This window comes from Gossypium arboreum, chromosome 4 (genome assembly GCF_025698485.1).
Source record: "Gossypium arboreum isolate Shixiya-1 chromosome 4, ASM2569848v2, whole genome shotgun sequence".
Lineage (NCBI taxonomy): Eukaryota > Viridiplantae > Streptophyta > Magnoliopsida > Malvales > Malvaceae > Gossypium > Gossypium arboreum.
In genome coordinates this window covers 79,264,457-79,281,531 of record NC_069073.1, presented here as the reverse complement: position 1 = coordinate 79,281,531, position 17,075 = coordinate 79,264,457, and the positions used below count along the sequence as shown (strand labels likewise).

General features: G+C 36.7%; 1 protein-coding gene across 1 annotated transcript; it reads right to left on the bottom strand.

Moving 5' to 3' along the window:
• Positions 1–15,142: 15,142 nt before the first annotated feature.
• On the bottom strand, positions 15,143–16,260 carry LOC108458701 (L10-interacting MYB domain-containing protein-like). The gene is made up of 2 exons (XM_017758104.1): positions 15,913–16,260; positions 15,143–15,805 (listed from the first exon to the last, which is right to left on the bottom strand). Exons 1-2 carry the CDS (start codon positions 16,258–16,260, stop codon positions 15,143–15,145), a joined length of 1,011 nt encoding a protein of 336 aa, XP_017613593.1.
• Positions 16,261–17,075: the final 815 nt, after the last annotated feature.

Below are 17,075 nucleotides of genomic sequence, written 5' to 3'. Positions count from 1 at the left end.
CTGGATTTGAGAAAAAGAGAAAGCAAAGAATATAAATAAACGAGTTGAAGGCTTAGTTTGAATGGACGGTGTGTTTACCTCCAGTGAGGTTAAAAATAGCGGTGGCGGTGAGATTAGTTACTGTAGCGGTGAGATTAGATACTGTAGCGGTGAGATTAGAAACAGCGGTAAAGTGTGTGTTTGGATTCAAACGCAGCTGTAGCGGTGATGTGAAAATGAAAAATGACTATTAAGGACATCATATTAGAATTGATATATAATAGAAGTTTTTAAATTATTTTACTTATATAAAATTATTAAAATATGTGAATTTATAAATTTATTTAATAAAATATTAAAATGTATCTTTTAATATTTTATTATAAATATTTTAATGAATTATATAATCAATTTAAATTATTTATTAGATAAAATGATAATAATTTTTAATTTTTATAGTTAAATATTCTTTTATAACAATGATAAATATTATTTTGTAAATAGTAACATTATACTTGGATCAAATTTTGAATTATCTAAACGAATGATTTTCAATAAAAAAATATATATTAACATAAGACATAACAAGTTTCATTATTACTAGAAATTAGGTTTTGATACAAATTTGTTTTTACAAATATTGATTCATTAAACTATTTGCAATAGTTTCCCTTAACGTTGCAATTTCAAGGTCACTTTCATTGTTAGAAGAACTCGATTCACCTCTATCAAAATGGCCTGAAGAGATTGGCATGTCGGGTATATTATCAAATTGTCGAAAATCCTCATCATTTGACCAAGCATTTCTTCCAATGTAATTATGCAAAACCATTGTTGCAATAACTATTAAAACTTGCTTGTCGAATGAATAGCTTGGAATATCTCTTAATATTGGCCATTTTTTTTTCAAACTCCAAATGTTCGTTCAATCACATAGCGTAACGAAGAATGGGCATGATTAAAAATTTCTTTTTTTCCAGTTGCTCGATGATTACCTCGATGAAAGTCAGGTAAATGATATCGTTCCCCCCTATATGGACGTAGAAAACCTGCCATTTGTGGATATCCTGAATCCACAAGATAATATTTTCCTACAAAAAAGTAAAATATAATATCAGTTTAAAAATAAATTAAAAATTTTAATATTGTTTTTTATGTAAAGATTAATTAAAAAAATTAAAGTTCAACCTGGTGGAGGGTGTGGAAACTTTAACTATTGTTTTCTAAGTGCTTGCAACAAAATTCTACTGTCATGTGCTGTTCCATCCCAACCAGGAAATGCAAAAATAAAGCACATGTTGAAGTCACAAACTGCCATAATATTTTGAGTTGGTTCACCTTTCCGTCCGATATAAGGTATTTGACAAGAAGGCGAAATGCATGCTTTTATGTGTGTTCCATCTATGGCCCCAATACAATCCTTTAAAATAAATACAAGTAATGAGATAAAAGTTAGAAATAATTTATATTTTAAAAATATAAAGATTGTGTAAATTTTACCTTAAAGTGAGGCCAATATCTTGTATCATGCCAATAATGGTTCGGTACTTCCTCGAATTGACCTTTAATGGGTTTAATCGTGTCTATTCCCATTCGAGCAAATATATGTAACATATCAGTAAAAATTCGACTAACGGTTTCCCCAGATTGTTGAAATCGCTTTGCTGCATTTGAATTTGATTCTCTATTTCCAAGAATATACAATGATAATGCTAACTTCTCCATCGCAGATACCTTCCCATGCTTTAAGCCATAATTTGTTTGCAAATCATGCAACAACATGTGAAATATATTTTTTGGCATCCTAAAACTATTCATGCAACGATCATCATGCCCATTTAATACTTCATCCACCCACATTTGACCTGTATAATTTGAATCCATACACGGTTGCTTAGTGAAATAAGTTTCATGGTGTAGCAATACACTGCTTAACACTTGTTCTTCCTCTTCATGATAATTGTTGTGCTGAACTTGTGTAACAATTGTGGCTATTCTTCGTTGAGCTTCTTCACTTAATTCAGGGGTATCATAATTCATATAAAAACTATTATACATATTGTTAAATTCATCCATAACCTGAAAAAGTAATCAAATAAAAATAAATTAATAACTTGTGACATTCTATACAACATAAAAAATTGAATAAAATCATAGCTAAAAATACCAAACATAAAAAATGTAACACCCCCACGGCCGATACCGTCGCCGGAGTCGAGCTTGAGGTGTTAATAAACCTAATTTTATCATTCGGACAATTTTAAACCATTGACTTCAACATTTATATTAAGCTGTTCATCTGCGTCACAGTCACTAAAAAAATCATATCTTGAGTTAAAAAACTCGAAATTAAGATCCATAAATTTTTCCGGAAACTAGACTCATATATCTATTTACTAATTTTTTTTATAGAATTTTTGGTATGGCCAATTAGTACAGTTTATTAGTTAAAATTTCCCCTGATTCAGGACTCGACAGCTATGACCCCTGTTCATTAAGAATCATTTTTCTCTCTGTAAAAAATTCAAATGACTATGCCGTTTGTTTCTATTAAAAGTAGACTGAATAAGAAATCTGCACATATAAAGTATGCCTCTTAATTATTTTTGTACAATTTGTAATGAATTTTCAAAATCAGAATAGGGGATCCAGAAATCGCTCTCGCCCTGTTTCGCAAAAACTTAAATATATTATAAAATACCTCTCATTTGCTTATTTCGTTTCTTCCATATGAAAATAGACTCATCAAGCTTCAATTTTATAATTTATTCGTCATTAATCCTGTCTCTACTATTTTTAGTGATTTTTCAAACTCACATCATTACTACTGCAGGATTCTGTTTTATAACAAAGTTCACCTTTTTTATGAATTTTCAAGGACTAGGTAGTACATTAAACATACATGACATATAGACATAGCCAAATTTCCTAGTATCCATAACAGCCTATATTCTACATTAATATCAGATTATTACCTTTGATTTTACCCTTTTTACAATTAAGTCCCCTTTTTAGGAGTTTTCACATAAAATCAGTAGGTACAAGTTGTTAAACACACACTAACACATCATATTCCTTCATTATTCATCAAAATACAATTATGTCACACATGGGTAAATTTTCATACATGTATTCTAGCTCAAAATATTACTAAAAAAATGATAGAACATGCTTCCTAGATTTTAAAATCGAAAAGAACATTAAAAATGGGCATGGAAATCACTTACAATCAAGACTTGAAATGTTGAAAACCCTAGCTATAGTGTTAGGAGAATTTCAGCAGCTTCTATGGAGAAGATGAGCAGATTTTTTTGTGTTATTTTCCTTTTTTAATGGCTATATTGACCATTTGACAAAAATGCCCTTAATGCCTTTCTTTATAATCTTTCATGTACAAGCCCATTTTTGTCCAAAATTTTAGAAATTGGTAAATTTGCTATTTAAATCCTCGTAATTAATATTCCAAATCAATTTTATATTAAAAACTTCTAGAATGCAAGTTTTGTAACTTATTCCATTTAGTCCCTAATTTCAAATTAAGCACTTTAGATATAGAATTTCTTCACGAAATTCTCACACAGTCATGCATTCATATCATAAACCTGAAAATAATTATAAAATAATTATTTCTATCTCGGATTTGTGGTCACGAAACCACTATTCCGATTAGGCCCTAATTCGGGATATTATAAAAAATATGATACATTAGGTTTACGTATAAAAAAGTAGATCATACATTAGTTTTGCATATAAAAAAGTAGATAATACATTAGGTTCACATATAAAAAAGTAGATCATACATTAGTTTTGCAAATGAAAAAGTAGATTATACATTAGTTTTACATATAAAAAACTAGCATAGTTATATTACAATAATAATTCTAAGGAGCTTATGGTGGAGGTGGTGGATGGTACTGTAACACCCCGTACCCGAGTCCGTTACCGGAGTCGAACACAAGGTGCACACAGACTTAATTGTTTTCACAGTCCATAAAAAGAATTTCCAGACAAGCTGGTTACTGCATCACTGTCGCCATAAAAATCATATCTTGAGTTTCAAACCTCGAAAATCAGTTTCGTAATTTTTTCCTGAAACTAGACTCATATGTCCATCTACATATTTTTTTCTAGAATTTTTGGTCGATACAATTAGTACAGTTTATTAGTTAAAGTCTCCCATGTTACAGGGGTCGACTACACTGACCTTTGCACGTTACAACTTGAATATCACCCTGTACAGGGATTCAATACTGATTCCGTTTGTTTCTATAAAAACTAGACTCAAAGAGGAATCTATAAATATATGGCATGACTCCTAATTATCTCTGGTTAATTTATAATGAATTTCCAAAGTCGGAACAGGGAATCGAGAAACCGTTCTGGCCCTGTTTCACGAATACGTAAATATCTCTTAACATACAACTCATATGACCATTTCGTTTCTTCCATATGAAAGTAGATTCATCAAGGCTCATTTACATAATTTATTCACTATTTAATTCCATTCCTGCTATTTTTAGTGATTTTTCACATCCACACCACTGCTGCTGTCAGCATCTGTTTTCAAGGTAAACTTTACCTATTTCGTGGTTTCCATGGACCAACTAGAGTTTTGTCATACATAGGTCCACATATGATCATATTTAGCCATTCCAAGGGCTGATCATTGCCCAACACTTCCATTCCAGTCCATAGTCACATCATGAAACCATATATATATACATAAACACAAATGGTCTAATGCCATACTCCACTTCTATGCGCCATTTTCGCATGGCTGTACACACATACATCACAAAAAGTACTGAAAAACAACAAAGGGTAGTCCTATACATGCCATTTCAAAGCTCAACCAAAATTTGTACCAAAGGGGCTTTGATAGTGTGGGAGACTTCGACTTCCAAAAATCCGAGTCCGATGGTGACGAGCCAAAATCTATAAAACAGAGAACAAAGAAACGGAGTAAGCAATTTATGCTTAGTAAGTTTTGAGCAAGGGATTCCAGCACAACAAAAGCATAGCATTCATATAGCTAAACGGATAATTTCATATGCACACATTCTCAATATCCTACTTACTTCACATTACCAACCCTTATGTTCATACACAAAAGATCAACTTAGCCAAAGGCCGGTAGCTCGTTTATCAACTGAGCGAATACTTATTTGTAAGGGCTCAACTAATTCAAAGCACATACGAAACATACCTCATTGCTGGAATTTTGCAGGCGTATTAACTGAAATTTTTACAGCAAGATTGCTCATTCCCGAATCACGTACCTTCAGAATTTAACCGGATATAGCGACTCGCTCGATTGTCTTCGGGACATAGCCCGGTTATAGTGATTCGCACAATTGCCTTCGAATTAGCCCGAATTTAGTAACTCGCATAAATGCCTTGGGACTTAACCGGTTTTGGTAACTCGCACAAATGCCTTGGAATTGACCCGGATTTAGTCACTTAGCACAAAAGCCTTGGGACTTAGCCGGATATCATTGAATAACCAAGCACATATATCAACAAATCATAACACATTCTTATTACATTCTCATTACCAAAGCTCAAACACAAGACACTTATCATATTTACAATTTTGGCTCAATAGCCACACACAAAGAGCATGATTTCAATTTGCTTAACACATGATCTAATCAAATCATAATCTAAGTTCCATTACTCAAAACTTACCTCGGATGTTGTCGAATGATTCCGATGGCTATTCGACCACTTTTTCCTTCCCTTTATCGGATTTAGCTCCCTTTGCTCTTGAGCTTAATTTAACAAATAAATTGATTTAATCATTTGAGCATCGAAGAGGAATTCAAGGTACTTAGCCCACATATTTTCATTAGACATTAAAGTCACATATGTACGAAATCATGAATCAAACTCAACACATTAGTTAGTACTCTCCTTAGCGAATTTTCCAAGCCAAGAATAGGCATCAATATGCTTGCCTCTAATTGAATGCATGCACACCAATCCCCTCATGTGGCGAATATGCATGTCCATGTTGAGGCCAATTATACACTTAATACCACACATAAACGGCATACATTTTACTAACTAACGCATTCCATATTGTAACTCAATACGCATCAATCATTTACTTCATAACCGAAACATCATCATATGAAAATATATACCTTGAGATAGTATATATGTCATACCAATACATCATGTGCAAACATATATATATATATATATATATATATATATGCTAGAGCCGAATCTCAAAGTTGATTATAACTAAACATGAACATAAATCCAAAACACAAATCTTACCTACCATGCAATAAGCATAAATTATACTTATGGATGTACCATGGCCGAATACATCACAACACCATACCATTTCAATTTTGGTCATGGTTAAACAAAGAACTTAATGTCTCACTCAAAAATGCTAAAAAGAAAGTCCAAGAGCCATCAATCCACCATCACATGTATCATTAGCAAGCTTCATATTTAACATGCAATGGCATTAACACAAAATCCACCTTGGCCGAATACCACCCCCATGACATAGCAAGGATTTGAACCATGGGCTAATAAGAACATCAAGTTAGCAACCAAAAACATGCATGAATCTCATGGCACAACATCAAACATACCTTAATCTTGATACAAGTATGGCCAAACCTCTTCCTAATCCCTTCCAAACCAAACATGAAGCAAGAACTCCTCCTTCTTCCTTAGAATTTTCGCCAAGAGAGAATGAAAGGATGAACAAATTTTTTTCTTTTCTTTTCTTCAACTCACGACAATGGGGGGAATCACACACCTTCTTTCCTTTTTTTTTTCTTTCTTTATTACCCATACTCATTTCTTTATTTATTCCAACATAAACTACTTACACAACATGTTTCATGACATGTTTTGCCCATAATCCCTTGTCATGGCCGGCCACTAGCTATTAGGGAGGGGGGAAATTTGACATGCAAGTCCTCCCTTTTGATTACATGCACTATTAGGTCCTTATAGATTAGCCTATCACATTTCAAAAGTGTCACACAAGTCCTAATAACTGAATTCACATGCAATCGACTAAATCGAAGCTTGAAATTTTCACACATTCATAAATACATATTCTAGACAATAAATATTACGTTCAAACATTTCAGTGACTCGGTTTAGCGGTCCCAAAACCACTTCCCGACTAGGGTCAATTTTGGGCTGTCACAACTCTCCCCCACACAAGAAATTTTCGTCCCCGAAAATCTTATCGGTAAATAGGTTTGGGTATCGCTCTTTTATAGAGTTCTCGGGTTCCCAAGTAGCTTCTTCCATCCCGTGTTTGAGCCATAACACTTTTACTAATGGAACCCTTTTGTTTCGCAACTCCTTCACTTCACGAGCTAGGATACGAATCGGTTCTTCTTCATAACTCATATCGGCTTGAATTTCAACCTCTGATGGACTAATTACGTGCGACGGATCAGATCTATAACGTCGAAGCATCGAAACATGAAAGACGTCGTGAATCTTTTCAAGTTCAGGGGGCACAATCAAACGATACGCAACTGGATCGACTCGTTCGGATATCTCATATGGCCCGATGAACCTCGGACTCAATTTGCCCTTGCGCCCAAATCTGAGTATCTTTTTCCAAGGCGAAACTTTAAGAAACACTTTATCTCCCACCTGATACTCAATGTCTTTTCGTTTCAAATCCGCGTACGACTTCTGACGATCGGAGGCTATCTTCAGATTTTCACGGATTACTTTTACTTTCTGTTCAGCATCTTTAATCAAATCCATTCCGAAAATTTTGCTTTCACCGAGCTCGGTCCAAAACAATGGTGTACGGCATTTACGCCCGTACAAGGCCTCGTAAGGCGCCATCTTAATACTTGATTGAAAACTATTATTGTAGCGAATTCAATCAAAGGTAAATACCGCTTCCATGAACCACCGAACTCGAGGATGCAACATCTCAACATATCCTCAAGTATCTCGAATTATCCGCTCGGATTGACCATCGGTTTGGGGGTGAAAGGCGGTCTTTGAAATGCAACTTGGTACCCAAAGCTTCTTGCAATTTCTTCCAAAATCGCGAGGTGAATCTCGGATCTCTATCCGACACAATGTAAAATCGGTACCCGTGTAATCTCACAATCGAGAAGCGTACAATTCAGCTAGTTTATCCAATGAAAAATCCGTGCACGGGATAAAGTGAGTCGACTTAGTCGGTCTATCAACAACAACCCAAATCGCATCCTTCTTACTTGCGACAATGGCGGTCGGACACAAAGTCCATTGTGACTCGATCCCATTTCCACTCGGGTATCGTGATCGGTGAAGTAACCTCGAAGGCACTTGATGTTCCGCTTTCACTTGTTGACATATTAAACATCTCAAACAAAGTCGAGATGTCTCGTTTCATACCATGCCACCAAAACCGACGTTTCAAATCGTTGTACATCTTCGTACTCCGGGTGAATTGACATTCGGCTACAATGGGCTTCGTTCGAATCATCGAAATGAGTTTCAATTCCTTGGAACACACAGATGACTTCGAACCTCAAACAATCATCATCATCAATTTGAAACTCCGATTCCTTGTTCGAACACACTCACCCGCTTTGCAACCAACTCATCGTCGACTTTTCGAGCTTCACGAATTTGATGAATCAATAATGGTTTGGCCTTTAATTCGCTACTAACACATTGTTGGGTAGAATAGACAAGTGTACATTCATCGTCAGAAAGCAAGCAAAGTGATTTCCGGCTTAAGGCGTCCGCAACCACATTAGCCTTTCCGGGTGATAATCAATGACAAGCTCATAATCTTTTAACAACTCGAGCCAACGTCTTTGTCGCAGATTCAAGTCTCTTTGAGTCATCAAATATTTGAAACTTTTGTGATCCGAAAAATACATGGTACTTCTCCCCAAATAGGTAATGTCGCCATATTTTCAAAGCGAATACGATGGCAGCTAGTTCGAGATCATGGGTCGGATAATTTTTCTCATGTGGCTTTAATTGTCTCGACGATAGGCCACAACTCGACCTTCTTGCATCAATACGCAACCCAACCCAAGTAGGGAGGCGTCACTATAGATGACAAACTCTTTGCCCGATTCGGCCGCACTAAAATTGAGCTTCCAGTCAAATAAGTTTTCAGTTGATCAAAACTTTTCGACATTTTTCCGTCCATTCGAACTTAACATCTTTTTGAAGTAGCGTCATGGGTGTGGCTATCATCGAGAAACCTTTCACAAACCGTCGGTAGTAACCGCAAGTCCCAAAAAGCTCGAACCTCAAGAATATTTCTGAGGCTTCCAGTTAAGTATGGCTGAAATTTTGCTCGGGTCAACTCGAATACCCGCAGATACCACATGACCCAAGAAGCTAACCTCCCTTAACCGAACTCACACTTCTTGAACTTAGCATATAACCGCTTATCCGTAAAATTTGCAACACTAATCTCGGTGTTCAACATGTTCGGTCTCATCTCTCGAATAGACCAAGATGTCATCAATGAACACAACTACGAACCGGTCCAAATCTTGTTTGAAGATCCGATTCATCAAATCCATAAATACTGAGAGGACATTAGTGAGCCGAACGGCATCACTAAGAACTCATAGTGACCGTACCTCATTCGAAAGCGGTTTTGGGTACGTCCAATCTCAAATCCAGAATCGATAATAACCCGATCTCAAATCTATCTTTGAAAACACCGAGGCTCCCTTTAGTTGATCAAACAAATCATCAATACGCTGTAACGGATATTTATTCTTTATCGTCACTTTATTCGGTGACGATAGTCAATACACAACCTCATGGTTCCATCCTTCTTTTCACAAACAATCTTGGTGCACCCAAGGTGAGAAACTTGGTCGAGCGAAACCTCTATCCGTCAATTCTTGCAACCGAGCTTTCAACTCCTTTAACTCGGTTGGTGCCATACGACACGGAGCTATCGAAATTGGCGTAGTCCTGTACAAGCTCAATACCAAACTCTATCTCCGAGCAGTGGCAAACCCGGTAATTCTTGAGAAAACATCCGGTATTCGCAAACCAAGCGCAGACTGGGTTTTATTTCTAACTCCTTATCATCAAGTACATACGCAAGGTATGCTTCGCACCCTTTCTTACATATTTCGGGCCAACATTGATGATATTACGGTGGCAACCCTTTAAGTCCGCAGACTCAACTCGGATCTTCTCGTTATTTGCGCACCTCAAATCCATAGTCTTGCTTTTGCAATTCACAACCGCATCATGCACGGTCAACCAATCCAAACCAAGAATAACATCAAATTCATCGAACGACAAAAGCATCAAGTCCGTCGGAAAACAGAACCTCAATTACTAGGGGCATTTCTTACACACTTTGTCAACAAGCACGAACGACCCAAGGATTTGACACCGAATTACGAACTCAAGAGACTCAATAGGTAAAGTCTTCTTGGATGCTAAGGTTTCGCATATATAAGAATGAGTAGAACCGGGGTCAATCAAAGTAATCACATTAGTATCAAAGAGAGTGAAAGTACCGGTAATAACATCCGGCGAGGAAGCATCCTCGCGCGCGCCAGATGCATAAGCCCTAGCAGAGCGCGAGCCTCGGATCTGGTCGTAGCATCTCTAGATCCTCTCGACCACCACTAGCATTGCCCGAATTTCTAGATGGTCTACCTCGGGCAAGTGGTAGCGCCCGTTTCCCACTCGATCTACATTCTGCTCGGACAACCTCGGGCAATCTTTAATGAAGTGGTCAATCGATCCGCACTTGTAACAGGAGCGGTCACGGAATCTACAACTTCCGAATGCCATTTGCCACAATGTCGACACTCCGCTCGTCTCGACGTTCATTCCCAACATGGCGCGCCGAAGTGCCTCGTGTACCCATTGTGGGTCGATCACGATCTCGTCTAAAAGGCCGAAGTGCCTCTAGACCGCCCACATCATCACGAAATTTCTTCGATGCTGTTGAAGAGACTTTCCGAGGATCTTTTACGAAACTCTCCGGTTCCCACATCAACTTTTTGTTTTTCTTTTCTAAGCTCTTGACTTTACAAGCTCGCTCGACAAGTACTACGAACTCTCATATTTCAAGAATGCCAACGAACATTTTATATCTTCATTCAGCCCATCCTCAAGCGTTTACACATGATAGCCTCGGACGAAATACATTCCGGCGTATCTACTAAGTCTAACAAATTTTCGCTCGTAATCGGTGGATGACATAGAACCTTGCTTAAGCTCAAAAATTCCTTCCGTTTTGATCAACAAATCTCGATCGATATACTTTTTCCAAACTCGTTTGGAAAAACTCCCAATTCACTTGCTCTCGGGCATAATAGAAGTCAGAGTACTCCACCAATAGTAGGCAGAATCGCGTAGCAAGGAGATAGTACACTTTAGGCATTCATCGGGTGTACAAGATAGCTCATCGAGTACCCGGATAGTGTTGTCCAACCAAAATTCAGCTTGCTCGGCATCGCCGCTATCCGTAGCTTTAAATTCAGTAGCCCCATGTTTTGATTCATCAGCTGGGGCTTATTCGACCTTATTTGGTCGATTCACGGAGGCATTGTAGGTGCGGGGGCTGTGTTTGTTGGGAATGGAGGTTGTGGAACAGCCGTATTAGTTCGAATGTATTGGTTGAACCAATCATTCATCACGCTATAGAAAGCTTGTCTAGCTTCATCATTTGGATTACTAGCATTAGGTTGAGAGTCCATGAAAGCCTTGTCCCTTGTGTGGGGAGCAGCACTACACTCTCAAGATCATCAGCTACCGCTTGGTCGGGATTGGGATCCATTACTATAAATAAACACATTTGCAAATGTTAGAAATCACCACACTATCAAATAATCACATAAAATGGCATGTATAGCTAGACCCAAACGCATTACGGTAGTCCTAGAATCGACTAAACCGTAGCTCTGATACCAATAAAATTGTAACACCCCATACCCGAGTTCGTTACCGGAGTCGAACACAAGGTGCACACAGACTTAATTGTTTTCACAGTCCATAAAAAGAATTTCCAGACAAGCTGGTTACTGCATCACTGTCGCCTTAAAAATCATATCTTGAGTTTCAAATCTCGAAAATCAGTTTCGTAATTTTTCCCTGAAACTAGACTCATATGTCCATCTACATATTTTTTTCTAGAATTTTTGCTCGATCCAATTAGTACAGTTTATTAGTTAAAGTCTCCCATGTTACAGGGGTCGACTACACTAACCTTTGCGCGTTACAACTTGAATATCACCCTGTACAGGGATTCAATACTGATTCCGTTTGTTTCTATAAAAACTAGACTCAAAGAGGAATCTATAAATATATGGCATGACTCCTAATTATCTCTGGTTAATTTATAATGAATTTCCAAAGTCGGAACAGGGAATTGAGAAACTGTTCTGGCCCTATTTCACGAATACCTAAATATCTCTTAACATACAACTCATATGACCATTTCGTTTCTTCCATATGAAAGTAGATTCATCAAGGCTCATTTACATAATTTATTCACTATTTAATTCCATTCCTGCTATTTTTAGTGATTTTTCACATCCACACCACTGCTGCTGTCAGCATCTGTTTTCAAGGTAAACTTTACCTATTTCGTGGTTTCCATGGACCAACTAGAGTTTTGTCATACATAGGTCCACATATGATCATATTTAGCCATTCCAAGGGCTGATCATTGCCCAACACTTCCATTCCAGTCCATAGTCACATCATGAAACCATATATATATACATAAACACAAATGGTCTAATGCCATACTCCACTTCTATCGCCATTTTCGCATGGTCGCACACACATACATCACAAAAGTACTCGAAAAACAACAAAGGGTAGTCCTATACATGCCATTTCAAAGCTGAACCAAAATTTGTACCAAAAGGGGGCTTTGATAGTGTGGGAGACTTCGACTTCCAAAAATCCCGAGTCCGATAGCTGACGAGCCAAAATCTATAAAGCAGAGAACAAAGAAACGGAGTAAGCAATTTATGCTTAGTAAGTTTTGAGCAAGGATTCCAGCACAACAAAAGCATAGCATTCATATAGCTAAACGGATAATTTCATATGCACACATTCTCAATATCCTACTTACTTCACATTACCAACCCTTATGTTCATACACAAAAGATCAACTTAGCCAAAGGTCGGTAGCTCGTTTATCAACTGAGCGAATACTTATTTGTAAGGGCTCAACTAATTCAAAGCACATACGAAACATACCTCTTTGCTGCAATTTTGCAAGCGTATTAACTGAAATTTTACAGCAAGATTGCTCATTCCGAATCACGTACCTTGAATTTAACCGGATATAGCGACTCGCTCGATTGTCTTGGGACATAGCCCGGTTATAGTGATTCGCACAATTGCCTTCGGAATTAGCCCGGATTTAGTAACTCGCATAAATGCCTTGGGACTTAACCCGTTTTGGTAACTCGCACAAATGCCTTCGAATTGACCCAGATTTAGTCACTTAGCACAAAAGCCTTGGGACTTAGCCGGATATCATTGAATAACCAAGCACATATATCAACAAATCATAACACATTCTTATTACATTCTCATTACCAAAGCTCAAACACAAGACACTTATCATATTTACAATTTTGGCTCAATAGCCACACACAAAGAGCATGATTTCAATTTTCTTAACACATGATCTAATCAAATCATAATCTAAGTTCCATTACTCAAAACTTACCTCGGATGTTGTCGAATGATTCCGATGGCTATTCGACCACTTTTTCCTTCCCTTTATCGGATTTAGCTCCCTTTGCTCTTGAGCTTAATTTAACAAATAAATTGATTTAATCATTTGAGCATCGAAGAGGAATTCAAGGTACTTAGCCCACATATTTTCATTAGACATTAAAGTCACATATGTACGGAAATCATGAATCAAACTCAACACATTAGTTAGTACTCTCCTTAGCCGAATTTTCCAAGCCAAGAATAGGCATCAATATGCTTGCCTCTAATTGAATGCATGCACACCAATCCCCCTCATGTGGCCGAATATGCATGTCCATGTTGAGGCCAATTATACACTTAATACCACACATAAATGGCATACATTTTACTAACTAACGTATTCCATATTGTAACTCAGTACGCATCAATCATTTACTTCATAACCGAAACATCATCATATAAAAATATATACCTTGAGATAGTATATATGTCATACCAATACATCATGTGCAAACATCTATATATATATATATGCTAGAGCCGAATCTCAAAGTTGATTATAACTAAACATGAACATAAATCCAAAACACAAATCTTACCTACCATGCAATAAGCATAAATTATACTTATGGATGTACCATGGCCAAATACATCACAACACCATACCATTTCAATTTTGGTCATGGTTAAACAAAGAACTTAATGTCTCACTCAAAAATGCTAAAAAGAAAGTCCAAGAGCCATCAATCCACCATCACATGTATCATTAGCAAGCTTCATATTTAACATGCAATGGCATTAACACAAAATCCACCTTGGCGAATACCACCCCATGACATAGCAAGGATTTGAACCATGGGCTAATAAGAACATCAAGTTAGCAACCAAAACATGCATGAATCTCATGGCACAACATCAAACATACCTTAATCTTGATACAAGTATGGCCAAACCTCTTCCTAATCCCTTCCAAACCAAACATGAAGCAAGAACTCCTCCTTCTTCCTTAGAATTTTCGCCAAGAGAGAATGAAAGGATGAACAAATTTTTTCTTTTCTTTTCTTCAACTCACGGCAATGGGGGAATCACACACCTTCTTTCCTTTTTTTTTTCTTTCTTTATTACCCATACTCATTTCTTTATTTATTCCAACATAAACCACTTACACAACATGTTTCATGACATGTTTTGCCCATAATCCCTTGTCATGGCTGGCCACTAGCTATTAGGGGGGGGAAATTTGACATGCAAGTCCTCCCTTTTGATTACATGCACTATTAGGTCCTTATAGATTAGCCTATCACATTTCAAAAGTGTCACACAAGTCCTAATAACTGAATTCACATGCAATCGACTAAATCGAAGCTTGAAATTTTCAAACATTTATAAATACATATTCTAGACAATAAATATCACGTTCAAACATTTCGGTGACTCGGTTTAGCGGTCCCGAAACCACTTCCCGACTAGGGTCAATTTTGGGCTGTCACAGGTACGGTTGGAAGGGGAATGAGGATGTTGCTACCAAGGATGAAAATGATACAATCGGATTTTGTTCAGCATACTCACGTTGAAGCCACCAAACTCTAACATCTGGATCTAAGTTCAAAAACACTTCTCGTTTCACCAGTATTTGGAACATTTTGATGGAAAAATAGTACAGTTCATCTTTTTTTGGAATTTCATCTTCCAAATCACGCAAAGCATCCATTGCATTTGAAATACAATATTCAGAGTGAGGAAAAATAATTTCATTCACTGACTTCCTTGGACTAGCCATACTCTCACACAATTTCTCAATATGAGTAGCTAATGAATTTCTTGATGATTTTCTACTTGAACTTGATTTTTTTCCTTTACCGTGTACAACCCCAAGTGTTTCCTTTCTTCGATTAGGAGTTTCATGAGAAGGGTTTGATGGTACCTCATTAGGAGGGATATCTTCATTCTCATTGCTATTTTCATCTGAATCACCAAATCCCTCATTAGGTGTATCATCTCCCATAGGAACCCCACTTGGAAGAACACCAGACGAAGGTGCCCATGCATTCTTTCCAATGGCTACAATGCCACCAAACATTTGCCACATTAAATCATTCAATCGTGGTTCAATTCCTTTCTTCTTAAATCCTTTAAAATCAGGATTTTCCTACATAAAATGTTAAATGTTAAACGTTATACTCAGATTTCTATATTTTTAAATGATTAATTTCAATAAACTTTATGCATTAAAATAATGACAATGTTAACACTAACCTGTATTTTTTTGGCCCACCATTCTTCGGTAGCATCGATCGTCCTTTTAGATGGACACCATCCAATACCTGTAGAGTCCTTAAGCAACTCCCTCCATAACCTCCATTCCTTTTTTAATGTATCCCACTTATTTTTCAATTGAGGTTTTCCATAATTTTTTTGTGTTTTTGCTTGAAAAAGAGCAACAACATTTTCCCATCCTTTTGAGTTTAGATGAGTTGTTGGTCTATTACCAGCATTGACTTCATTCACACAAAGTTCACAAAATATCAATGTCAGCTCGTCATCCCAAACAGCTTTTGTTGCTAAGGTACTATCTCCCTCCACAAATTTTCGTGTCTTTACCATTTATTATTATTATTTTGAAATCAATAGGGCATTAAATAACACAAGTGTAAGCATAAATCAGTATGTAAGCATAAATCAGTAATACAATAGGGCACTAGGCAGTAGAAATGAAATCAATATGTCCTACTTTGGACAGCATAAATCAGTAAATAAAACAGGGCATTAAATAACAAATAACTGTGCAGATACATATAACTCCATCAAACAAGTGTAAGCATAAAGAATCTTCCAAAATGAGATACAATTCATGTGTCATGTGTCATGTAGATATGAAAATAAAATAAGAAGAAAGTACAAAAGCCATATTACCGACAGGAAAATTTCACTCAATAGAGCAAAGAACAAGCCATACCTCCAACTATAAATAGTGTTCCTGTTATCCAAAAGTTAGCATACATCCTGTTATTCATGTTTTTTCATGCCTATGGTCTTCAACTGTATGCATTCAATATTACTAATTAACTTTAGAGGCAGTAATTCACCAAAGATGCATTCTTACAATAATTCTGGCGATAACAGAGTAGCTAAGAATTATATCAATGCCATGTAGGTGATCAATTACTTACAGTTCCAAACACAACACCGTCAAAGGCAGTATGAATCTCAAAATTTGGAGTTGGAAACTCAGGAGTAGGATAAGCAAAAGTAAGAGGAAGCTCAGGGCAGCTCAAAATGATGTACCTACAACAGAAAAGTAACTCAAGCATTAAGATTACCAATCATATTTAAATTTATTTACATTATGAACTGAAAAGGCTAACATGTTTAATTGAATTGTGGATGGCAATGAATTATATGTTAAGAGTTTATAGAGA

What these genes read in the sequence shown, in the direction of transcription:
- LOC108458701 (XM_017758104.1), bottom strand. Translation starts at nt 16,260, where the DNA reads ATGGTAAAGACACGAAAATTTGTGGAGGGAGATAGTACCTTAGCAACA. An exon ending in GGTGGGCCAAAAAAATACAG is followed by an intron (nt 15,806 to 15,912) that starts GTTAGTGTTAAC and finishes CATTTTATGTAG; the next exon opens with GAAAATCCTGATTTTAAAGG.